Genomic DNA, 27,799 nt, shown 5'->3' with positions numbered 1-27,799 from the left:
CACTTAACAACAACAACAATATATATAAAATGGTGTTACCTTGAATTTACTTGATATGGCTTTTCTATTCAATGTCTTCTTAATTCCCATCAAGTGGTTGGGTGGGACCATGCAAATAAACTATATAGGCTGGGATTGGTTAGTTTTGCCAACGAGCTAGGTTTAAAAGGAGGCATCTCAGAAGCAGGAATAGAAGACCCCAGGGTCATCAAGAAGGAAGAGCATGAGTGGAGTGTGAGATCCCTATCTAGAAAAGCAGTAATAACAGAGGAGATGGCAGAGGCAGTGGCATGGAGAGACAGAGCAGCTGCAGGCCCTAGCTCCTGAACTGGAGCAGAGGCCAAGGGACCACATGGCTGAGAAGTGTCTGCAGTACAGCAGAGAAGAGGTGTTCCTGGTAGGAACTGCTGTATCCAGCGTTGTTTTTGATCCTAAGTTGTACCCTGTTAACTTCCTTAATAAACTCCATGATTATTAGTATTGTTGTGAGTTCTGTGTGGCCATTGCAAACTCAGATGTGAAGCAGAGAGCTCTGTGGGAGGGATGGTTGGTATCAGAATTGGGTAAAGAAGGTTATAGGGTAGAAGCATGTCTGCTTCATAGGAATCAGCCTTGGGCTGATTTTGAATTTGATTTTCTTTCCCTCTTGTGAAGTTAGGGGAAGTCAGATAATGGTTCCCCCATGATTTTTCCAATAAATATCACCCACACTGGTCAAATCTGAATTTTTCTATGCATGTTTTCAATCTCTAAATGCTATGTATTTGTGCGCCTTGCTTTAATTAGCATTATATTTTATATATTTTCTGACAATGATACACGTTGTTAAATGCTGTCAAGTTTGTCCCAACTCAAGGTATGAGCAACTGGAGGATTTGAACTGCTGATACCTGTGTTTAGCAGTACAGTGTTTATCCTACAGCACCACACTAGTTGTATAATATTGAACTGAGTATCAAATTTCTACATTTGGATAACATACATAACCAAAATTCATGGATTTGGATATGTATGTTATTTCCTATTTAATGCTAGCATAGACAATGCTGTAGTGTGTAAGCACGTGTATATTTTATTGGTTTCATTTAGTCATTCAGTAGATAGTAAGTTACCATGATCATATTATCTGGCTCAATGTCAGATGCTGCAAAAACAAGGACACACAAAATAATGGCTTCTGATCTTGAGAAGCTTGGAGTGTAATAAAGGAGAATGATGTGCAGACAAATTAGTGCAAATCAGAGCTAGTGCACTTTAAATAAAGATAAGCTACAAAATATTGTTACAAAATCATAGAAACCTTTATTAAATCAAACTGTGTCGCTATTGTTTCTCAACATATTCTCCACCTATGCCTATATAGCACAGCTGTTACAAATTGGGCTGCTAACCTCAGGGTCAGCAGTTCAAAACTACCAGCTGTTCTGCAGGAGAACGATGAGGCTTTCTGCTCCTGTAAAGATTTACAACCTCGGAAACCCTGTACAGGGTTGCTATGCATTGGAACCGACTCCACGGCACATAATAATAGCAACATGCCTATATAATTCTAAAGACAGTGTTTTCTTCTCTCTAACCACTCCCTGAATAATTCTGTGGTCTTTGATTCATTGTTGTTGTTGTTAAGTGCCATCAAGTCGGTACCAACTCATAGCAACCCTGTATATGGTTTCCAAAGAGCAGCTGGTGAGCTTGGACCACTGACCTTTTGGTTCAAAGCGATCTTACAGTCCAATGCATTAACCCACAGTGCCACACCAGGATTCATGGCATGTCAAAATAGCAGTTTCTGTATGTTTAAGAGACTCAAATCATGTTCCTTTTAATTTTTTTTTTTTTTTTTTTAGCTTGGTGGTGACGGTTAAGTACTATTGAGTCAGTTCTGACTCACAATGTTCCTGTGTAGGGTTTCTGAGGTTTTAAATCTTCATGAGAGCAAAAAGCCTCATCTTTCTCCCAATAAAATAAATTGTTATTTTAACATTCGTATACAAAGATGTAAGAGGAAACAGCACGTGACTTGCTAGCATATAACATTTTTAGAATAAACGAGAGGGCTTTAAAACATTTGTGCAAAAAAAGGAATTAAAAGATAATGGAATTTTTCTACAATTTTTTTTTAAGCCCCCTTATATGTATGTATTTATGTATATGTGTGTGTGTGTATCATGCTATTCACTGTATTATGTTTTTTGTGTGGATTAGCTGGTTTAACAACATGGTGTCAAATGTTCTTCTTCATACTATATTGTTGAAGAAATTGAGGCTCCAAGACATGGGGGTGATTTGATCAAGCTTATAGGAGTCCTTGTGTGGCCCTGTGGGTTAATGCTCCAGAGTGCAAAGCCATTTGAACTGCAAGGTCATCAGTTCAAGCTCACCAGAAGCTCCTCAGAAACCCTATACAATGTCGCTATGGGCACTTAACAACAACAACAACATACAATTTGAAAGTGGTAGTTGTTGTTGTTGAGTGCCTTTGAGTCGGTTCCAACTCATAGTGCCATATATAGGGTTTCTAAGGCTTTTTTTTTTTTTTTTTAATTGTTGTTGGAGCAGAATGCTTCATCTATCTCCCATAGTTAAGTGATACAGTGAGGAATTAAATCCTGGAATTCTTACTCTAATCAAGGCCTATGTTTTACATTATTATATAACATTAAAATTAAAATAATTGACAAAATAGGGACAAATGACAAATTTAGGAACAAGGGAAAAAACTCCAGCTGTAGAAGTAGAGGTTTATTAAAGAGGACAATCAGCTAGAGAATGACAAATAGGATGTGAGAAGAACAATGGTATTAGTGAAGCCATGAAATAGTCTGTCATCTACTCAGGAAGCATCCAGAGTGCACACTTCTACTCCCAGGTCACATGAACTGTGAACCTGTGAATGGTAGAATAGACTATTTGCATGCCCCACCCCTTGGAATTTCTCAGTGTCCTGGCATCCTGAAACTTAATAACCCTGCTTTGCAGAAGATGAGCTCCACCAGAGGGAAATCCCTATTAGGAACACAGGATGACATTTGATGAGAGTGTATCTAGAATTTGATCATTTGATGGGAAAAGTGGTGAAAGGAAGTTGATTGGTCACTTAATATTTTACCACGAGTAAGTACAAATATTCTAAGTTGCTCCATCGAATTGCCCAATTTATCCTGTTTTATATTACAGTATCTATCATTAAACATGTTGCAATAGAGACGCTAGTGTTACAACTGTGAAGGTTCATTCATCATGCTGGAGGGGATGGCTTAGTGGACAAAATGCCAGCTTTCACCACTGAGGCACTTTATGTCTAGAGGTTAACATGCAAGTGGCATTGACTCAGCAATTCATCTTCTGAATGAAGTTAGTGCCACAACGTTTACTCAGATGGGTGGAGGGTCCTTGGGATACTGTCTACAAAATAACTTGTCTATCCTACCTGGATAATGAAGATTACTAAAACTGTTAAAAACTCAGCATTTCTTCTAGTTTCCTTGAAGACAGAGATGTAATAGAGCGAAAGGAACTTTTAACACAAGCTTAGAATGAGTGTCCTATTCTTGGTAGCTTTCTGTTCTTTATCATTGTTGTTAAGTGCCCTCAAGTCAGTGCTGACTCAGAGTGATCAAACTAAATCTTTTATAGAACAGTAAGTCTCACCTTTCTCCCATGGAGCAGCTGGCAGGCTCGAACCACAGACCTTATTTATCATATGGAACCACCACACTCTTTACTATTAGCCTTCTACAAAGTCAATTTGTAATCCTTCTAAAAAGCCAATTTGCGCTGGACTGCGAGGTTAGTTTGAACCACAGGGTTGGTGGTTCAAGCTCACCAGCCACTCCTCGGAAACCTATCCAGTGTTGTTATGAGTTGGAACTGACTTGACAGAACTTGACAACAACAACAGCAAAGCCAATTTAATCATTCCCTAAACTATTTCTTTTTATCCAACTGTTTTTATTTTTTACTGTAATTTATTTTTACTGTATAACAACGTCTTTGGACTTCTGATTTGGTGCTGTAGGATCAGTACTGGAATGCAAACCATAAGGTTGGCAGTTCAAGCTCACCAGCTGCTCCTCAGAAACCCTATACAGGGTCGCTGTTACTGGAATGCAAACCATAAGGTTGGCAGTTCAAGCTCACCAGCTGCTCCTCAGAAACCCTATACAGGTTCGCTGTGAGTCAGAACTGACTCAACAGCGCTTAACAGCAACAACAGCTTCTTTACACTTCCCTCATATTTCTCATAACTTCTTAATCTTAACCTTTATACCCTAATCAGTCAAGTCATCCACTTAATGTCTAGAACTACTCTTCAATGAACAAATATTTTGGCTTTATGGCTTTAACGACTACCTGATAAAATTACAAATTAGTAGTATTTACTAGTGCACAAAAAGAATGCTGCCACTATGTAAATCAACCAATAAATAGAGTCAATCTTTTAAAGGTTATATTTTTTAAAGTATAGCAGATAAAAATTTATCAATTTGAACAAATCCTTGTTCCATTTGCAATTTCAAAATCAACGCAGCATACATATATTGAACATCCACTGTGAGTCAGACATTGTTCTAAGCACTTGGATTAATGTTGTTAAGTGTCGTCGAGTTGGTTCCGACTCATAGCATCCCTATATAAGGTTTCTGAGGAGCAGCTGGTGGGTTTGAACTGCCCACCTTGCAGTTTTTATCCTGCATTGCTACACCAGAACTCTAGCACTTGAATATCAAACTTTAAAAAAAGAAGGAAAGAGAGAGAGAGAGAGAAAGCAAGAAAGAAAGGAAGAAAGAAAGAAAAAATTCCTATCCTGCTCCTGCCATTGTCTAGTAAAGAGGACAGACAACTATAAATAGGTGTTAAAGCTACATTTAGTGATTTAATAACCATGATACATTAAAGCATCACAGAAACAGATTGTCTCTCTGAATTCAAAAAGGGTAACTTTGAGTAGAGACCCGAAGCCTTTTCAGATTTGAGAGTCTAAATAAACCTAAATCATAACTTTAGGAGTTGGTGTTGGTGGTTATGTGCCGTGAAGCTGGTTCCGACTCATAGCGACCCTGTACAGGATTCTGAGACTGTAAATCTTTACGGGAGCAGAAAGCCTCATCTTTCTCTCACGGAGCAGCTGGTAGTTTCGAACTGCTGACCTTGCGGTTCGCAGCCCGATTCGTAACCACTACGCTACCAGAGCTCCTTATATTTAAGAGGTAAGTGATATATATTGTTATACCTATAAATTAGTACTCTCTGAGAATTTGAGAAACTGGAGAGGCGAGATTATTATTAATATAAACTCATTTTGTTCGGGCCTATGATCTTTGGCAGATTTACACAATTTCCTTTTACTTTTTTCTTTTGTAAGGCCATTCAGAGATTTCATCACTACATTCTTCACTGTCATCTCAGACATTATCAATCTTTCTGATACATCACACACTACTCCTCCTTCGACTCTTCCGGAGTTCTCCTAGACGGGACTGCTTCCATATATGCTGACATTCTAGTTAGGACAGTGATCCTCCCAGTTCCAGCTACTTATACCATTAGATCACTAGCTGTTTCGTTAATTCTCACTGCTAATTGCATTTGTTTGTTTCCCACATTAAAAGCATGATGTGGCCATTTTAGTAACACTTTATTCTTCTCATCTGGTTATAAAGAAGCTTTTTTTTTGTATAGAATTTATTTTTTACATTAATTCATATTTTCTCTATCACTTCACTATGATATCTATATATATTGATCCTTAGACTCTCCAGGTGATTAATGAGAAAGAGAAGTGTACAATCATTACCTATTTCTTCCACAAAATTTTTTAAACCAAATATTCATTTCTTTAGGATGACTACAGAGTCATATACAGTGCTCTCTTCTAGCATTCATCACAACCACTAGAGACTTTTGAGCTGGAAGACAAGATCAGGAACAGTATCTGCTGCCAACAACTCAAAATATCTTTAGAGTAGGGCTAGGGAGGTATGTGGAGTCCTGGTGTGATGCTGTGGGTTAATGCGCCAGATAGCAAAGCCGTTTGAACTGCAAGGTTGGCAGTTCAAGTTCACCAGCTGATCCTCGAAAACCCTATACAGGGTCGTTATGGGTGGAAATTGACTCAAGAGCACTTACAACAACAACAGGGAAGTATGTAGCCAACTTAGGTCTGATTGCTGTGCACATGACTTGTGCCCTCTAGTGGTAGGAGGATACTCTGTGGGATGATTGAGTCTTAGCACTGGCTCCACACAGAGGAGCTTGAGTACATTGGGGATCTAATTTGGTATAGGCTTGACTGTTTTTTTGCCCTTCTATTTCCTTCCTTCCTCTCTTTTCCTTTCACTGTCTTCTTCGTTAACATCTTACACTCAGTGCTGACTTAGGCCTTTAAAGAGGAGCTCAACTCAAGGATGCTAACAGGGTTAACCTAACAACTTGTGACCTAACAACTGATTTAATCATGAGAGAATATCAGTGAATCTTGCCTAAGGATTGTGATCACCATTTGCTATGTGTCATAATAATAAGACAAAATATAACATAAATGCATCCTGAAGGATTTTGCTCTAGTAGAAGAAAATATTCATTTATTGTTACAATTGATACATAGAAACTACGGGCAACTGTTAAATATTCTTTGCAAGTTCTAAAAATTAGGATCAACTGTCCTGGTGTGGCACTGTAGATTAATGTGCCAGACTGCAAAGCCGTTTGAACTGCAAGGTAGTCGGTTCAAGCTCACGAGCTATTCCTCGGAAACCCTATACAGGATTGCTATGGGTTGGAATTGACTTGATGGCACTTAACAACAACAACAACAACAAATCACCTTTTTGGAGTCCTGGTTTGGCATTGTGGGTTAATGTGCTGGACCACAAGGTAAGTTTGAACCTTGAGGTTGGCAGTTCAAGCTCACCAGCTGCTCCTTGGAAACCGTATACAGGGTCATTATGAGTCAGAACCTACTCGATGGTACTTAACAACAGCAACAACATCACCTTTTTAAAAGAATGCAAATATCACTATGTCTAAAGTTAGAAATGGAGATGGCCACTCAAATATCTCTTTACTCACCAAATTCTGAGAACCTTGTTTATGAATCAAAGTGTTTCTAAAGTGCAGTCAGTATAACATTGGTCTCCCATGAATGTGTCAATCACTATAGCAGCATTAATGTTGGCCTGTCTCTCTAAGCATCTATCTTACTTCTGTCAACCCTGCTCAAAATTCTCCATTTGTTGTCACCTGAATATAATTTCTCAGCAAAACAAGAAATGTGGCTAGCTCTCCCAGCTTACTGGTAATTCCTGTAAAAAGAAACATTTCTATTTTCATTCTACAAGAGGGCAAATTGCTGCTCCAAAAATCATTACAAAATATATTCGGGTTCCAGAAGAAAATCTGTATAATTATAAGAAACTGAATTAAATTTGTTTGAGATTAATTTAAGCTTATTATTATCCTCCTCAGTAAACTTAATGTCTTCTAGAAATAGTACTCTTCCTTCCCAGTTTATAAATATGAAGCAATTCAAGCTTAAAGTCTAGAAGTCACCAATAATATCTAATTGACAGGCAAAATGAAAATGGCTTTCATTCAAGCTTTAGATAAATTAAGAAAATTCACAATTATCTCTGCAACATAGAAATACTAGATGGCAAGAATCAAGGTAGAAATAAAGGGTAAAGTATTTTGTATATTCAAATATAAAACCAAATAGGGGAAAATCAAGATCCATGAAAAACAGTATATTAATTGTCCCATCTCTACTTTTGCTCCTGTATAGCCTATGAGCTTTCAAAACTATAAGTTAGACCATGTCAATCCCCTGCTCTCCGTTATCCTTGGCTTATAGCAAAGTCCTTAGCATGGCCTACAAGTTCCTACATGAGCTAACCCTAGTTACATTTCCAACATCATTTCCTACCAGTCTCCTCATAATTAATTTTATTTAATTAAATTCAGGATGCTAGAATAAACTCTCAACCTTCTTTTGTATTTGCTGTTCCTTATGGTTGGGATGCCCTTCACCCTAGGTTTTTCTTTGATTTGTTCCTTCAGTTTATTCATCAGTCAGAATCCTGCCAGGAAACAGAATCAACTTCAGACATATCAGTCAGAAGTAGATGGAGACATTAATGAAGTGATTTTTACAAAGATAAGGTCAAGGTTAAGAGAGAAAAACAAGAGATATTGAGACATTTAGAGATCAGAAAAATCAGGGAGCTTGCATCCTCCCTAGAATTAAAGAGATAGGGGAAGATAACAATATTAGTACAGGGAGGGAACCTCCCTGTACTAATATTATTATTAATTAGTACAGCAGAAACCATAGACATAGGAGAAAGGAGAAAGCAAATAGAGAAAGCACAGTAGTAGCTACGCCATGCCTAAACTTGACCATTCTCTCCTTCTCCCTCCTCTCATCTCCTGTTGATCCTAAACACTGCCAGGAGCTAGAAGCAGTACTCAGGTGAGGCAGCCTGAGCAGTCAGCCTCCTGGACCAAAGAAGGGTAGGAAAGGAAAGAGACTCCAAATGGGAAAGGACCAGGACAAGGACTCTGTTTTGAAAGGTCACTTCCCCAGAAAGTGCTGAGTAATCCTTAGCTGACTAATCTATCTAAAAGAGCATCCTATGTTGTTGTTGTTAAGTGCTGTTGAGTCGGTTTCGACCCATAGCGACCCTGAACAGGGTTTCCGAGGCTGTAAATCTTTACGGGAGCAGATCGCCTCATCTTTCTCCCGCGGAGCAGCTGGTAGTTTCGAACTGCGGACCTTGTGGTTCGCAGCCCGATTCGTAACCACTACGCTACCAGAGCATCCTATGGACACTCTATATTATTACCTTTTATTTTTCACTATAGCAATAATCACTACCTGGCATATTTTATTGCTTATTTGTTTGCTGCCTCTCCAACTAAGATATACTCTATTAAGAGCTGGGATTTTGTCATTTTTATTCACTGCTACATCCCAGAGCTTAGAAAAGTTCCTGATTCATAGCAAAAATTTATTAAATGATTATTGAATAAATTAATAAATTTAAAAGCCACTTTGCTAATCAAAAGTATTAATGCTAAATTAAAATGAGCATGATATAATAAACTAGTGAATTATCCATACACAATCCCACACTCTACACTGGATACAAAGTAGGATAAAACCTTTGTTATTAACTTCCTCTATAGAGCAACACTGATAAATCTAATCTTTCTTCCTCATGTTGAAATATAGAATAACAGAATATCAGAACTTGAGGAAATAATAAAATTCAATGAGTCTAAACTACTACTCAATACATGAAAATTTGCTAAAGTATTCCTAAGTGTTAAAGAGTAAAGTAGGAATACAATATATTCTTTAAAAAGTGAGAGTTCAAAAATATTACAACTATTTACATGTGTTTTTAGCTATAATAGTGAATTTATTAAAATATTTAATGCACAAGTTGTTGCATTGTGAATGATGCAAGAGTCAATAAAAACTAATCAACAGTGTTCAAGAGGACCCTGGAACTTTCTATTTATCTTTTTCCCAATCACTACAATGAAAGAGAACTCACTGATCAAGAACTGGGGACTTTCAGGCAGCTATAACTATTACTCGAAACTACCAGCTGTCTGCAGGAAAAAGGTGAGGCTTTCTGCTCCCGTAAAGATTTACAGCCTCAGAAACCCTGTACATGGTCGCTATGGGTCGGAACCGACTCAATGGTACTCAACAACACAACAACATAACTATTACAAAGGATGCCTGGTAGTGTAGTGGATTATGGGTTGGACTACAAACAGCAAGACCAACAATTCCAATCTACCAGCCGCTCCATGGGAAAAAGATGAGACATTCTGCTCCTGTAAAGATTTACAGCCTCAGAAAACCTATATAGGGGTGCTACGAGTTGGAACTGACACCACAGCTCTCACCACCACCACCATAATTATTACAAAGGACCCTGCTAATGCAGTGCGTTAAGAGTTGGGCTGCTAGTCACAAGGTTAGCAATTCCAATCTACTGGCCAGTCCACAATAGAATGAAGAGGCTTTTTGCTCCTGTACCGATTTATAGCCTCAGGAACCATATACTGAGTCACTGTGCATCAGAACCGAGTTGATGACGCACAACCACCACCACCACCACCACAGTTATTATTACAAAAGTTTTATTTATTTATTTATTTTTGCCCCTTTTATGGTTATTTGAAAAAAAAAAGAAAATTAAATTCCATTGTATCTTCTTTCAGTCATACTTGTTTTCCTTCTTCTCATTACTAAACCACATGTCATAAGTCATCTTTTTCAGAAATGTTTTTATTATAGCTATTTTCCTTTACATGTGATCCAGCCCATAAACCTTGATGTGGCTAATTAAGTATGTGCTGTGTATCTGGATAACCACTCAAAAGACTCATTAACAATCTGTGATATGCAGATGATACAACCTTCCTTGCTAGAAGAGAAGAGGAAGGATTTAAAACACTTACTGATGAAGATCAAAGACCACAGTCTTTGGTATGGGTTGCATCTCAATGTAAACAAAACCATAATCCTCACCACTGGGCCAATAAACAATATACATATCAATGGAGAAAAGACTGAAGTTGTCAAAGACTTCATTTTGCTTGAATCAACTATAAACACTCATGGAAGCAGCAGTCAAGAAATCAAACAACAAACAACGTATTGCATTAGAAAATCGGTTGCACAAGACCTCTTTAAAGTGCTTAAGAGCAAAGACGTCAGTTTGAGGATTAAGGTGTGCCTGATCCAAGCCATGGTATTTTCAATATACATGCAAAAAATTGGACAGTGAATAAGGAAAACCATAAAAGAATTGATGCATTTGGGTTATGGTGTTGGAGGAGACTATTAAAAATACCATGGACTGCCAAAAGAACAAACAGATCTGTGTTACTATTGTACATCGGGTCGCTATGAGTCAGTACCGACTTTATGGCACCTAACAACAAACAACAGTCTGGATACTACATTGTTGTTAATGCAACTTGAAAATACATTAGTTTTTGTTGTAATTACTGTTATTGTTTTTGTTGTTTTCTTTCCCATAGCCACAATATGTTACTGATGCACAGTGACCTTTTCCTATAAAGGCTGCTGAGTCATGTTTGTCAAAATAATTGGTAAGATGGGCATTTGTTCTTCCAATGCTTAATTTGTCATTCCAATGCCATTTGGGGTCCATGACGAATTGTCAGGAGTCCTAGTGTGGCACTGTAGGATAAGTATTGGATTGCTAACCACAGGTCTGCAGTTCAAACCCACCAGGATCACTATGAGTCAGAACTGACTCGATGACATTTAAAAACAAAAATGAATTGACAAATGCTAACACAGGCAGAGGAGACCTGGTGAGGTGCTGTGGGTTAATGCACGCAACTGAAAAGTTGGTCTGAACCACAAGGTCGTTGATTCGAGCTCACCAGCTGCTCCTTGGAAACCCTATACAGGGTTGCTATAGGTCAAACTGACTCCTTGAAAGCCCTATACAGGGTTGAAGGTACTTAACAACAACACAGGCATAATGGACCAATGTGATGCTTGCCAAGAAACATAATCCAGTCAACAGAAGTTAGTTATACATATACCTAATTCTTACAAGAAACTGCTCTTTTCTTACTAAGAATTTCCATACTAATGATATTCTACTAGGCACTAGCACTTACCTGCAGCTACTATGATAACATCTGCCAGCTGTGTATGGATCTTCAATTGTTCTTTGGGGGTATACCTGTGAGCTATTGTCACAGTTGCATCACCTAGAAATGCAGAATGAATTCCATTAATGAATACTGAGATTTTTGAAATGCTATCAGTTATTCAATTCTATAGCAGTTTCAGTTACTTCCTAAGAATAAGAAAATAACATCAATATGATTAAATCCCTTTGAGAATAAATGATAAATAAGAAAACCTGTTGCTGTTGTTGTTGGATGCCGTCAAGTAAGTCCGACCCATAGCGACCCAATGGACAACAAAACAAACCACTGCCCAGTCCTACGCCATTTTCACAATGGCTGCTGCACTTGATCCCACTGTTCCTTCCACTGTGCCAATCTATCTCATTGAGGGTCGCCCACTTTTTCACTGACTCTCCACTTTACCAAGCATGATGTCTTTCTCCAGAGACTGGTTCCTCCTGAGAATATGTCCAAAGTACGAGAAACAAAATCTGGCCATCTTGGCTTCTAAGGAGCTTTCTGTTTGTAATTCTTTCAACGCAGATTTGTTCATTCTTCTGGCAATCCATAGTACCTTTAGTATTCTTTTCCAACACCATAACTCAAATGTATCAATTCTTCTACAGTCTTCTTTATCCACTCTCCAACTTTCATATCCATATGTTGTTGTTGTTAAGTACCATGGAGTCGGTTCTGACTCATAGTGACCCTGCACAAGGTCTCCGAGGCTGTAAATCTTTATGGGAGCAGAACGCCTCATCTTTCTCCTATGAAACCGCTGGTAGTTTCAAACTGCCGACCTTGAGGTTAGAAGCCCGATTCATAACCACTACACTATCAGTTCATATGAGGCTAGTGACTAAACTAAACTAAAGTTTGGGTCAGGCGTACTTCAGTCCTTAATCTGACATCTTTGCTCTTGAACACTTCAAAGAGGTTTTATGCAGCAAATTTGCCTAAAGCAATAATTTGATTTCTTGACTGCTTCTTACATGATTGTTGATGGTGGATCCAAGCAAAATGAAGTCGTTGACAACTTCAATCTTTCCTCTATTTGTTGATGATGTTGTTACGTGCTAATGAGTTGGTTCCGACCTTGTAGAGGGTTTCTGAGGAGGGCTGGTGAGTTTGAACTGCAACCCTTGAAGGTCAAGGCAACTTTGAGGTCAACTTTATATCCTATGGTGCTACACCAAAAAACAAACAAAATGTGTTCAAATAATGTCTGAGACACTTCCATCTCTGACCCTTTCCTATAAGTGCCTGTTGTTGTTAAGTGCCATCGAGTCAGTTCCAACCCAGCCGTGTCCCACACATTGAATTTAATCGGTCCTCTGTTAGTGTGGAACACAAAGGGATGGACCTCAACTCCCAAGGTGGCTACATACTTCTTCTCAAATTCACCAGTAAGATGACGTTTCACAAATGTCGTTTTTCCAGTACCGCCATCACCCACCAATACGAGTTTGAACTGCACTTGGGGTTCTCTTTGGGCGGCCATCGCGATGGTTCTTCCAGAAGCGTCTCCGGGCCGCGACTGACTAAGGGATCCCTCCATCTTCTCTTGATGCTTTCTGCAACATGCAACAATTTGCACAGAGAATGTTTCAATAACAAAAGTCGAGGCTTGATTTTTTTCTTCAGTTCCCCCAGCTTGAGAAATGCTGAGTGTGTTCTTCATTTTTCGTTTTCTGATTCCAGATCTTTGCACATTTTGTTGTAATATTTGGCTTTATTTTCTCGAGCTGATCTTTGAAATTTTCTGTTCAGCTCTGGACCTCCTCATTTCTTCCATTTGCTTTAGCATCTCTATGCTGGAGAGCAAGTTTCAGTGTCTCTTATTACATCCATTTTGCCTTTTCCTTCTTTCTTGTCTTTGCAAAGACTTTTTGCTTTCTTCATGTATGATGTTCTTGATGTCATCCCACAACTCTTCTGGTCTTCAGTCTTTAGTGTTTAATGTATCAAATCTGTTCTTCAGATGATCTCTAAATTCAGGTGGGATATATTCAAGGTCATATTTTGGCTCTCGTGAACTTGTTTTCATTTTCTTCAGCTTCAGTTTGAATTTGCATATGAGTAGTTGATGGTCTGTTCCACAGTCTGCCCCTGGCCTTGTTTTCACTGATGATATGGAGCTTTTCCATCGTCTCTTTCCACAGATGTAGTCAATTTGATTTCTATGTATTCCATCTGGCGAGGTCCATATGTATAGTTGTCTGTAATCCTATCTAAAGAGGGTATTTGAAATGAAAACATCATTGGTTTTGCAGAATTCTATCATGCGTTCTTTAACATCGTTTCTATCACCAAGGCCATAGATTCCAACTACTGATCCTTCCTCTTTGCTCCCAATCTTTGCATTCCAATCACCAGTAATGAACAATACATCTTGATTGCATGTTTGATCCATATCAGATTGAAGAAGTTGGTAGAATTCTTCATTTTCACCCTCACTGGCTTTAGTGGTTGGTGCATAAATTTGAATAATAGTGGTATTAACCGGTCTTCCCTGTTGTTGTTGTTGTTAAGTGCCATCGAGTCGATTCCGACCCATAGCGACCCTGTACAGGGTTTCCGAGGATGTAAATCTTTACGGGAGTAGAAAGCCTCATCTTTCTCCCACGGAGCGGCTGGTAGTTTCGAACCGCTGACCTTAAGGTTCGCAGCCCAATTCCCTGTAAGCGCATGGATATTACCCTATCACAGACAGCATTGTACCTCATGACTTATCTGGATATGTTCTTTTTGACAATGACTGCAACACCATTCCTCTTCAATTTGTCATTCCCGGCATAGTAAACCATGTGGCTATCAGATCCAAAATGGCCAATACCAGTCCATTTCAGCTCACTAATGCCTAAGATATGGATGTTGATGCAGTCCATTTCATTTTTGGCATCTTCTAATTTTTCCAGATTCCTACTTCTTACATTCGATGTTCCAATTTTCAATGCATGTTTACAGCTGTTTCTCTTCATTTGGAGTTGTGTCTCATCAGCTAATGAATTTCCCGTGGGCTTTTCTCCCATGATCTTTTCTCCATTCACATTATCAAGGTCTACTTTACGTTGAGGAGGCAGCTCTTCCCCAGTTGCATTTTGAGTGCCTTCCAGGTTCAGGGGCTCATTTTCCAGCACTGTATTTGACAGTGTTTCTTTGCTATTCATAAGCAAAGTCCATGGCAAAGTCCACTATTCCGTGACTATATATTCAAAAGTAGTTTGTCATTCTTTCTTCCTAGTCTGTCTTAGTCTGGAAGCTCATCTGAAACCTGTCCACCATGGGTGACCCTGCTGGTATTTAAAATACCTGTGGCATAGCTTTCAGAATCATAGTAACTCACAAGCCACCATAACACAATAAACTGACAGACGAGTGGTAGACATTTGTAAGATCTACAAAGAATAAAAATTAGGAACCTTAGAAACCTCTTAGAAAGTTAGAGTTAAATAGAACTTAATAATTAAATTGTATACAAGATATGTTTCTAACTATATGTTACAGGTCAATCAATGAATAAGTCTCTACTCAGAGAAACTGAGAAGCTCACAATACTTACCTCTGTAATTTACACAGAGTGGTATATTGTATCAAAAGTTTTTTTTATCAATTGTCATTTTAAGCTGATAATAATTGATATTTAAAAACACAATGTTAGAACAAATAGAACAATATGATTAATTGTAGAGTTCCCTTTTTTTTGTTGTTAAAAATCACTTAAATGAGAAGCTTACTTTTGTTGAACATTCCCAGGTCCCAATGTATTCAATAATTAAAGAGTAATCACACAAATATGCTAGGCAATAGGGGGCACACAATTCTCTGCTCTAATAAGGAAAACAGATGCATAAGGAATACTTAAAACCCAGAGTGATAAATTCCACATTAGAAGGTTTTATAGTATTGTCATAAAGAATTATCTATTGTAGATGAGAATGGCAGGAACACGTCACTGTTTTAGAAGAGGCAGATACTTGATGTAGCTGAAATTTGTGTCACTTGAATCATGTTTTTCTGTGCTTCCTCATTCATAGACCATTTACCAAGAAAACATAAAAAAAGCATACTACTTACTTCTGCCTGTTAGAAACTTCTTGCTTATAGAGCTAAAACAGACCATTTTACAATTTCTACCATGCTTTGTGGTGCTGTGGGTTAATATGCCAGACTACAAAGTCATTTGAACTGCAAGGTCAACAGTTCAAGTTCACCAGCTGCTCCTCAGAAAACCTATTCAGGGTCGTTAATGGGTCGGAATTGATTCAACGGCACTTAACAACAACAACAACAATGCTTTTGGAGTCTTGGTGTGGCACTGTAAGATATGCACTGAATTGTAAGGTTTGTTTGAACTGTAAAGTTGGCAGTTCAAACCCCCAGCTGGTCCTCAGAAACTCTATACAGGGTCACTATGAATTGGAACAGACTCAATGGCACATAACACCACCACCATTATGTTTTTAGATCTGTCCTCTGCAGTTGTTGTTGCTGTTGTTATGTGCTGTTGAGTCGATTCTGACTGATTCTGATAGCAACACTATCAATGACAGAATGAAACGCTGACTAGTACTGCACTATCCTCACAATTGTTGTTATGTTTGAGTCCATTGTTGCTACTATTACATCAATCCACTTTGGGGGGAGGGTCTTCCTCTTTTTCGTTGATCCTCCTCTTTTGCAAGCCAGATGTTCTTCTCCAGAGACTGGTCCCTCCTGACATGTTCAAAGTACAAGAGGAGAAGTCTCAATATCCTTGCTTCTAAGGATAATTCTGGTTGTACTTCTTACAACAGTGATTTGTTTGTTCTTCCAGCAGTCCATGGTATTTCCAGTATTCTTCTCCAAAACCATAACTCAAATGCATCGCTTCTTCCATGGTCTTCCTTATTAATTGTCCAACTTTCACATGCTTATGAGGTGATTGAAAATACCATGGCTTGGATGAGGCACACTTTAGTCCTCAAAGTAACATTTTTTGCTCTTTAACATTTTAAACAGGTCATTTGCAGCAGATTTGCCTGCCATTTGATTTCTTAACTGCTGCTTCCATGAATTCTGACTGTGGGACCAAACAAACTAAGATATTTGAAAACTTCAAATTTTTCTCCATTAATGTATTATTATTCATTGTTATAATTGCTATGATTTTTATTTTCTTTACATTGAGGTACAAACTTTACTGGATACTGTAGATTTTGATCTTCATCAGCATTTCAAGTCCTCTTCACTTCCAGCAAGCAAGATTGTGTCTTTAACATGTTTCAAGATGTTAATGAGTCTTCCTACAATTCTGATGCCATGTTCTTCTTCATATAGTCCAGCTTCTCAGATTATTTGCTCAGCATACAGATTGAACAATTCTATCTTAAAAGGATACAACCCTAGTACATATCTTTCCTGTTTTTAAGTCATTTAGTATCCTCTTGTTCTGTTTAAATGACTGCCCTCTGGTCTATGTACAGGTTCCTCATGAGCATAATTAAGTGTTCTGGAATATCCATCCTTTGCAATGTTATCCATAGTTTGTCATGATCCACACAAGTGAATAACTTTTCGTAACCAATAAAGCAGAAGTAAACTTCTTCCTGGTATCTCTGTTTTCAGCCAAGATCCACATGATGTCAACAATGATATCCCAAGGTAAATGTCTGCTTCTGAACCCAGCTTGAATTTCTGGAAACTTGTTGTCAATGTACTGCTGAACTGTGTTTGTATTATCTTCAGCAAAATCTTACTTTAATGTACTATTAATGACATTATTCATTGATTTCTGCATTCTATTGGGTCACCTTTCTTAGAATGGACATAAATATGGATCTCTTCCAATCAGTTGGCCAGATAACTATCTTCCAAATTTCTTGACATAGGTGTGTGAGGGCCTCCAGTGCTGCATCAGTATACTGAAGCATTTCCATATTTATTCTGATAATTCAGGGAGCCTTGTTTTATTATTACTGCCTTCAGTGCAGCTTGAACTTCTTTCTTCAATACCATCCATTCTTCATCATATGGTACCTCTTATAATGATTGAATATCAAGCAAATGTTTGTTATGGTGACTGTGTGTACTCCTTTCATCTTTTTTTGATGCTTCCTGAGTCTTTTAATATTTTGCACATAGAATCTGTCAATGCTGCAACCCAAGACTTGAATATTTTCCTTCATTTTTTTCAGATTCAAAGAACATGTTCAGCAGTAATACAGAACAAACCTAGACTTACATGAGGTACATCTTCAAATATCAGCTTGTCCGTGAAGCAAGAAATTAGTCAAAGTCAAAATGGTAAACCCAATCTGAGCTAGAATCTTATATGTAGGTTTTGATTTATTTTTTCTTAGGATAAGGGAAAGCCGGGGCATTCCCAATACATGTCACAGGCTAGTTTAAAACAGAAATCACTGAAAGGACATGGCAACAAGGAAAACTCAGTACTTGCCAGACAAACAGCACACAATGGAAAAAAAAAAAAAAAAAGCCTGAGTTCTGATTTTTAATAAATGCCTCTAGAAACCTAACAATTCTAGAGTAGAACATTAATTAATTCTTCCTCTTCACAATAGAAAACTGTGATTTCATCTTTAAGCAAAACTATACTTTTTACAGAAAAAAAATCTCTATTAAAGCTGAATGGCACAACAAAACATAAATATCCTTATATAAGAACTTAATAAATGTTTAACACTGTTCCAGTGCTATTAACTCATGCAATTTCCCCCAAGTCCCTATTAGATTGAAACTATTATTATTTGAATTTACAAATGAGAAAACTGAGACATAAAGGAGTTCAGCAATTTATCCAAGGACATACAAAGAACTGCAAGAACCAGAATAAATATTTTAGTCTGGCTCTAGTATCCTAAATGAAATGCAAAAAGATCATAAAGATCCTCAAAACTAGTACAATAAAACAGCATTATGGTAAGCATATCAAAATTTAAAGTTGTCAAGAATTTTATTCAACTTGGACCAATAATTAATGTCAATAGACACAGCAGTATAGACTGAAGAATCATGATGAGTCTGCGAAATACCAAAAACATGCATGAATCTGAAAAACATTATGCTGAGTGAAATCGCCAATCACAAAAGGACAAATATTGTATGAGACCACGGTTGTAAAATGTTTAGAAAATGTTTACTTGGCAAAAGAAGCATTCTATGGTGGTTACTAGGAGTAGGAGGGCAGAAGAAATTATTCACTGGATAGAAGATAGGCACATTAACATGGGTGATATACAACAAGAGGGAGGTTGGCAGAGGAAAGATGAAGGCATTGGAAGACCCAGGGAAGAATTCAAGAATTAAAGTGAACACAGGTAAATACAGTTAACTGATGGTACATGACAGGGATTGCAATCATTGTAATGAAATGAAGTATATGATTTGGTGAATGTGGGAAACCTGCACTCCATACATAATAAAAAGCTAAGAAAAAACAAAACCAAAAATCCTTACAATGGGACCAATAAATAACATAATGATAAATGGGGAAAAAAAATTAAAGTTATCAAGGACTTAATTTTGCCTGGACCCATAATCAATGTATATGGAAGCAACAGTCAGGAAATCAAATGGCATATTACAGTAAGCAAATCTGTTGTAAGAAACCTCTTGAAAGTGTTAAAGAGTGAAAATGTCATTTTGAGGACCCTTATTTTCAAGTCATATTTTCAATAGCCTGATACACATATGAAACTTGGACATGAATAAGGAAGACCATAGTAGAATCAATGCATTTCAATTATGATTTTGAAGAGAAATAATTAAACTACTATGGACTGGCAGAAGAACCAACAAATCTACCTTGGAAAAGTACAGCCAGAATGTTCCTTAGAAGGGAAGATGGCAAGATTTCCTCTCTCTTACTCTGGGTATGTTGTCAGAAGGGACCAGTCCTTTGAGAAAATTGGAGGGTCATCAAAAAACAGGTAGACCCTCAGTAAGGCAGATTGATACAGTGGCAGCAAAATGGGCTCAAACATTATAACGATTATAAGGATGGAGCAGGACTAGTCACTGTTTCGCTTTGCTATACATTCGGTCACTTTGAGTTGTAACCAACTTGAGGTTACCTCACAACAACTGATGCTGGAGATAAAATGGAAATCAAGATCTGAGCTTTGTCTCCATGAAGTTAACTATCCAATGAGCATGATGAAAATTAATCAAATAATCAGACAAATAATTTATAATTACAAACTCTGATAAGTGTTATGAAGGAGCAGTTCTTCATTGTCTATAATAATAGATACGTATCTAGTGTGTGGTGGGAAGGAGTGGATGGTGGGGATATGGATAACGACAGAAGTCTGCTTGAAGAAGTTACATTCCAGCTAAGATGTAGTAGGTGAGTAGGCAATAACACATCATATTTGGAATGAACAGTGAGAGGCTTAATCAAAATGTTGATGAACGAAGGAGATATATACATACAATGTTGGGAAGTCCTGAAAGTCTGTAGAAATACAGAGAAACAGGGAAAGACCTCGGATAAAAGAAAAGTAGCACAATACAGATGAAGAAGAAAAAAATACAGGAAATTTCAGAAATATTAATTAATCAAACAGAATAGAGTACACGCTTTTGTAAATAGTAATTTATATAATAACAATGGTTCACATTGACTTGCACTTTCTTTAAAACCATAAAATCAGCATCTTATATCTATTATACTGAATTATTTATGTTGTTAAGAGTGGATTTTTTTGTTCCAGCTTTGATAAAAGTATCAGTAACTTCAAATAGAAGGTATTTTTGGTTTTGCCTACAATTTTAGAATGTCAGTTTGAAACAAAGAATAGTTATAGAAACTGCAAAATTTTCTATTAGGTATAATGTTCACAAGGAATCATTCGTTCATTTTACAATAAATATTTTTATAGAAAGTTCTGCTTATCTTTTGCAGAACAGTGCAGTATTACAATTTATCATTTGTAACTATTTGTTTAGTGATTGTCTTTCCTATTGCAGACTGTGCAGAGCCGGTCAGGAGTTTGAGGCCCTGTGGGCCCAAGTGTTGCAGACCGCACAGGCTGCAGGCTCTGAGGAACAGACTCTAGCCACCTAGCAGACATAGCAAACTGTTTTTCATCTTAGTATTCAGTTAGGTTTATTATTAATTGCATACATGAAGCCCTGATATCCACAGATAAATGTAATATTTTCCTAAAAGCCGAGACTGTAAAATTCCAAAATGGCAAAGTTCTTCCCTCAAAGAATTCAGTCAAAATAAATTGGGTGGCTTCCCGAGTCTTTGTTCTAAGGACAATAGGACTGCCCTCCCTAAAGTGTTTTCAGGTGCAGCTTTTCCTCCCTCCATTTGAGGCTAGGTGCTAAAAGGTATGTTAATTAAGCTTGAGAAACCAAGTTGCAGTGAGATTCGAACCTGTGAAGTAAGATGTAAAGTTGCCTGAATGTCTGGAAAATTGCGTATGTTAGCTGTACCTTGTCTTTGTCCCACCCAGCTTTGTGTAAAGTACCTCCCTTAAATAAAACGGAGGTGCAGAACGAATCCAGGTGCATTACGACTGGCAAGGCATGCGTTACAGCATGCAGGGGGCACAGTCCAGCATTGCAACCATACTGCCTGTTTAGCCAAGATGTTTACTATGCAGGATATTACGGCCTTCTTGGCTGAGATGTTTGCAATGCAGGATCTTCCTGATGCCAGTCCTGCATCCACTCTGGTTAGGGTGTCTCTTTGTCTCTCTCGTTGTATCTCTGTGTCTCCTCTTTTGCTATCCCTATCGCTGCCAGATATACCCCCCTCATGAACCAAATTTCTATGTTGAGGCAGGTTCTCGGCACTTTCCTACTAGAAAAGACAAGGATAATGTCTGACTTATGCACCAGTATATTCCAGTGCTCAGAGACAAAAACATCAGCCCTTCCATAATAAGACCAAAGGTCCAAACAGAAGCCATCCAATGATACTGTGGAAGTAAAGGCCTGGAAATCTACTTCCATTTAGATGATTGTTATTTGCTGTTGAGCTGATTCTAACTCACGGTGATCCCATGTAAGCATAGTACTGCTCCACAGGGCTTTCATCTGAAGTGCCTCCGAGTGGGTTTGAACCATCAACCTTTCTGTTAGTAGTTTATCACTTAACCATTGTGCCACCTAAGGTCTCCTTTATTAATATTACAGCAAACCTCCCCCCAAAACAAAACAAAAACTAGGGAACAGTCACATATGGGGTCAGAACCCACTCCATAACAATTAACAACAACAACACATGTCAGCAGTTAAAGAAAAAATGCTAGTCTAGTGGTGCTCTGGGTTAATGTGCAGGACTGCAAAGTCAATTTGAACCACAAGGTCAGTGGTTCAAGTTTACCAGCTGTTCCTCGGAAACCCTATACAGGGTTGCTATGGGTCAGAATTAACTAGACAGCACTTAACAACAACAATCAGAAAAACACTGTGACCTGTTTCAAATTAAAATGTCATCAGCATTAACTTGCCCTCCCATGTTTAATATCCTGAGATCTCTCTTCCCACCCACATCTTGATGGTCATGAGGAATCCTTGCTTGCTGCAAATCACAAGGCCATTCTAGCTGAAGGGGAATCTTAAGTTATCCTTTTTAGCAATGCCTATCTGTAATTTTGTTACACAAAGGGAGCAGTGTGTGGTGGTCACAGAGTGACTGCTATTCCTCTTCCCATTCTGTACTGAAATGTGGAGTGCTTTTTTTATCCCCTCAATAAATGACGGAATCTTATTTTAAATTTTCAGCCTGTGGTCTTATATTTTATTTGTCTCATACAGTAGCTGGCATGGCACATATAAGACACCTTGTTGTTGTGTGCCAGTGAGTCGGTTCCGATTCATAACAACCCTGTATAGGATTTCTGAGGAGTGGCTTGTGAGTTTGAAACCACCAACCTTGCCGTTCAAACCGTCCTTAAGGTTGAGTGCTTATCCTATGGCGCCACACTAGGACTTCCTAAGACACTAGATAATACTTTTATTAATTGATCAGATACATTATTACATGCCATTCCTTGTGCTAAATCTCTGATATGAAAAAAGACTACAATAAAATATTTCTCATTGAGATGTTCACGAAGTGCTTGACTGTAAGAACTAACCCTGAGATTGCTTTAGAAGAAAGCCTAGAAATGTGCTTTTGAAAGACCACAGCCTTGAAAACCCTGTGGAGCACAGTTCTACTCTGTAATACTGGGTCACCGTGCATCAGAACCAACTCAACAACTGGTATAGTTTGGTTTGATGCCTATATGAGTGTGTGTGGGTAAGTGGGAAAAGGAACCTGTATATAACCCATATGCAGCAGAGTTAGTATTATGATGGCAACGTACACAATGTGCAGACATTGGAAGATTTGAGCTGGCTCCTGAAGAAATGGGTGAAATTGATATATAATGGCAAAACGGCATATGAAAGACAATGTGTTTGGGAAACAGTGAGTAGTTTTTTGTGTTGTTGTTAGCTGCCATGGAGAAAGCCCCCTTCATGGGAACCCCATGTATAACAGAACAGCCTCGCTATACATATATTTGGTTGGAGATTGAACTGTTGTAATTCATAGTGCTTTTATTGGCTGATAATTGAAAAGATATCCCCAGCTGTTTCTTAATCCATTTTTTGTCTGGAAGTTCCCCAGAAACTTATTCAGTATCATAGCAACACTCAAGCATCCAATTGTAGACAAGTTGCAACTGTGCATGAACTCTCAGAAACTGTATGGGTAGTTCTACTCTGTCTTATGGATTGCTTTATGTCAGAATCAACTCAATGGCAGTGGGTGATACATTACATTTTAAATACTATGAACATTATTTTCTAGTTATGCTATTTTTCTTTTTTTTTTTCTTTATTCCATTTTATTTAAGACTATTTACAGAAGAATAGGCGTCCTGGTATGGCGCTGTGGGTTTATGTGCCAGACTACAAAGCCGTTTGAACTGCAAGGTCGGTGGTTCAAGCTCACCGGCCACTCCTCGGAAACCCCACACAGAGTCGCTATGGGTCGGAACCAACTCGACAGCATTTAACAACGACAACAACAGAAGAAGAATAAGCATTTATTTTTCCTCAGAACTTAGTAACTGTTAATTAACTTGGGTTACAAACAGCTCTCTCAGTCTAAGCAGGTTATGATAGAACATTAATGATCATAGCACTTAGCGTGTGTCAGTGTGTTTACATAATCATTTATGTCCCACATTTCTATGAGGTAGGCACTATAGTCACCATTTTATAGATGAGGATCAGAATGCTCCTTAGAAGTAAGGATGGCAAGACTTTGTCTTGCTTACTTTGGAAATGTCACCCAAAAAGACCAATTGCTAGAAGCAGACATAAAGTGCAAACAGTTATCTGCAGCAATGAGCACAAACATATCACCAATAGTGAGAAAGGCACAGGACCAGGCAATGTTTTGTTCTGCTATATAAAAAGCAGACTCCACAACAACTAGCAATAACACAGACAAGGGAGCTGAGGCACAGACATACTAGATTAAGTAGCACATCTCCATCATACATCTAGTTATGCTATTTTTCAAGTATGGTACTTTCCATATACTATTTAGTTGAATTCAGGACACACTGAAAATAAAACAGCACTTTCATCCAGCCAGTTTCAGAAGAGGACATGTAACTAGAGATACCATCAGATGATTCTTGGATAAAAGCAGAGAATACCAAAAAGATGTTTACCTGTGCTATAAGACATTTGACTGTGTGAATCATAACAAAATATGTATAACAAGGTGAAAAATGGACATTCCAGAACACTTAATTGTGCTTATGAGGAACCTCTACATAGTTGTTAGAACAGAACAAGGGTACATTGAATGGTTTAAAATCAAGAAAGGTGTAATCCAAGATTGTATCCTTTCACCATACTTATTCAATCTATATGCTGAGCAACTAACCCAAGAAGCTAGATCATATGAAGAAGAACATGGAAGCAGGATTGGCAGAAGACTCATAAACAACTTGTGATATACAGATGATACAACCTTGCTTGACTGTAGTGAAGAGGATTTAAAATACTTGCTGATGAAGATCAAATACTAAAGCCTTTGGTATGGATTGCATATCAATATGAAGAAAACAAAAATCATATCTGGAACAATAAATAGCATCATGATAAACAAAGAAAAGATGTTGTCATAAACTTCATTTTGCTTGGATTCACAATCAATACTCTTGGAAGCAGCAGTCATGAAAGCAAATGACATATTGCATTAGGGAACTCTCTTGCAAAAGACCTCTTTAGAATGTCCAATAGTAAAGATGTCAGTTCGAGGACTAAGGTGCATCTGACCCAAGCCATGGCATTTTCAATTGCCTCATATGCATTTGAAAGTTGGACAAAAATAAGGAAGGTCATAGAAGAACTGATGTATTTGAATTAGGGTATTAGCAAAGAATATTGAAAGTACCATGGACAGACAGAAGAACAAATCTGTCTTAGAAGAAATACAGCCAGAATGCTCCTTAGAGGCAAGGATGTCTATATTTCACCTTTCATACTAGGGGCATGTTTTCAGGAACAACCCCAGTCCCTGGAAAAGAATATCATGCTTGGCAAAGTGGAGAGTCAGTAAAGACGAGGAAGATCCCCAACAAGATGGACTGACACAGGGGCAGCAACAATGAGCTCAAATAGAACAATAATTGTTGGAATGGTGCAGGCAGGGCAGTGTTTTATTCTGTTGTGCATACGGTAGTTATGAGTCATAACAGATTCAACAGCACCTAACAATAAGAAACAACAATTGCTTAGTTTACAAACCTCACTTCACAAAATGCAAGTTCTAATTCAGTAAAGTTTAATTAACATAGAGGCATCCCAAAACACAATACCTCCAAACTCGTGTCATGAATACTTATAACTTGGGAGTAGCGGAGACAAAAGGAGTATGAAGTAAACATTTGTCAGTCTCCCTGGCCCTGTTCTACAATGGTGTGTCCATAGAAGCAGTAAATGTCCCACTCTGCTGCCAAAACGGTGGCGTTCTAAGCTAAGTGTCTTGGTCCTAGTGGTGTTATCACTTACACGTCTCCTAGACATTTCTATTTGGCTTTTCTCTTTGAAACGGAGAGATCCTAAGCCAATCTGGTACTGTTGTTGTTGTTAAGTGCCATTGAGTCAGTTCTGACCCATAGCGACCCTATATATAGGGTTTCTGAGGAGTGAATGGTGAGCTTGAACCACCGACCTTGCCGTTCAAACAGATTTGCTGTCTGATGCATTAACCCACAGCACCACACCAGGACTCAAATACTAGACTAAGCTTCATGACACATACCATTGACATCATTGCTGCTTCAAACATCAACTACTGAGACCTGAAATCACCCCCTATAGATGAGATACAAAGTTCCCAGGATGGAAACTCACTGCCAAAGCTGAACCCTGAAGATCCAGATCATCAACTTCTGAAGGTTCAGTACTAAGTCTTTTTCACCGCTGTATCCCTGTGTTTTACAAACAGTACCTATTAGATCAATATTTGCTGAACAAAATCAAGAACATCCCCAGGCCAGTATTACTAAGAAAAATCAGTTCTACCCTTTACAAATGCTTATTAAAAATGTCCCAGCATCAATGGCACTCAGTAATGCATCTTTTTTCTTTTTAATTAAAGGGGGAACATGTCTCACCATATTATAATCACTTGCTATTGTTGTTGTTAGGTGGCACTGAGTGGATTTTCAACTCATAGTGACTCCATGTGATAGAGTAGAACTGGCCTACAGGGTTTTCTAGGCTGTAATCTACACAGGAGCATATCTCCATGTTTCTCTCCTATGGAGCACATGGCTGGGTTTGAACCACCAACCTTTTGGTTATCAGCTGAGCACTTCACCGTTGTGCCATCAAGGTCCTTTTTTGTGGGCATTTTGGTGAAATCCATAAAGGAGAGCTGGTGATGCAGTTGTTAACACATTTGGCTGCGATTCAAACTTTGTCTGCTATGTCAGCAGTTTGAATGAACTACCCATTCTGTGGGAGAAACAAGTATTAGTCTTCTCATGTAAAGTCTCCATTTTGGAAACCATATATGACAGTTCTATACTCTTCTATAGAGTCAGAATTGACTCAAGGGCAACAGGTTTGATCTTTTATTTATTTATTTTGGAAGAGAATCCCTGGTGATGCAAATTGTTGAAGTACTTGGCTGCTAATGAAATAGTTGGAGGTTCAAGTCCTTCCAGAGGCACCTCAGAAGACAGTCTCAGTGAAATACTCCCCCCAAAACAACCATTAAAAACCATAGTTCGACTTGGACACACATAGGATCACCATGAGTCAGGAAGGACTCAACAGCAATTTTCTTTTTTCACTGGTGTATTTTGTTACAGTAGCCTGAGTAATTCAATGGCAACTGGAATTTAGAAGAGATGATCTGCACAGAAATAAAAAGTATGCAGTGAAGAGCTTACTCTAATAGAATTTGAAATAAGATCAGATTATGTGTTCCTGTGATGACAACAACCATAGAGCCCTAGTCATTATGGCATTTTCATATCGTGAAGAAAAAGAAAAAAAAAAAAACTGTTTTACAGAAACCACACAGATACTCTATTGTTTCTTTACTGTAGTTAGAAAACAACAACAACAACAAAAAGATACTGAGCAATAGAATATGGTGTTTTATTTCATTTAAAAATATGTAAGAAGTTACAAAACTATGCAGTTATCTACATGATAGAGACAAAATACTGTAGTGGTAGTGATCATTGTACCCTATGATCTATATAGTATAAATGAGACTAAATCATCCTAACAATTAGCTATTTTTGTTGTTGTGTGCCATCTGGTCAGTTCCAACTTACAGTGATGCTGTATAGGGTGTCTGAGGAGAAGCTGGTGAGCTTGAATTGCTGACCTTGAAGTTCAAGTCGACCTTGCAATCAATAGCATTAACCCACAGTGCCAAATCAGAACTCCCTTAACAATTAGTAGGTCTCATGAAAGGAGACCACACTCTTCACTGGCAATCTCTGTGTTATTATGTCTAGCTATATATTACCACCACTCATCTGTCAGTTTGACGTACTGTGGTGGTTAGTGAGTTACTGAAAGTTAGGGAAGTTACTAGAAGCTATACCACCAG

General features: G+C 38.1%; 1 protein-coding gene across 1 annotated transcript in view; it reads right to left on the bottom strand.

Moving 5' to 3' along the window:
* Positions 1 to 27,799, bottom strand: part of MTHFD2L (methylenetetrahydrofolate dehydrogenase (NADP+ dependent) 2-like) — a 331,691-nt gene that overhangs the window by 160,187 nt on the left and 143,705 nt on the right. The window contains exon 6 of the mRNA XM_006871559.1: positions 11,680 to 11,772. Within this exon, the coding sequence (XP_006871621.1) occupies positions 11,680 to 11,772 (93 nt within the window). The remainder of the gene's footprint in view (positions 1 to 11,679; positions 11,773 to 27,799) is intronic.

This window comes from Chrysochloris asiatica, unplaced genomic scaffold (assembly GCF_000296735.1).
Source record: "Chrysochloris asiatica unplaced genomic scaffold, ChrAsi1.0 scaffold00169, whole genome shotgun sequence".
NCBI lineage: Eukaryota > Metazoa > Chordata > Mammalia > Afrosoricida > Chrysochloridae > Chrysochloris > Chrysochloris asiatica.
The sequence above is the reverse complement of the archived record's forward strand: the minus strand, read 5'-3'. Positions and strand labels throughout refer to the sequence as shown.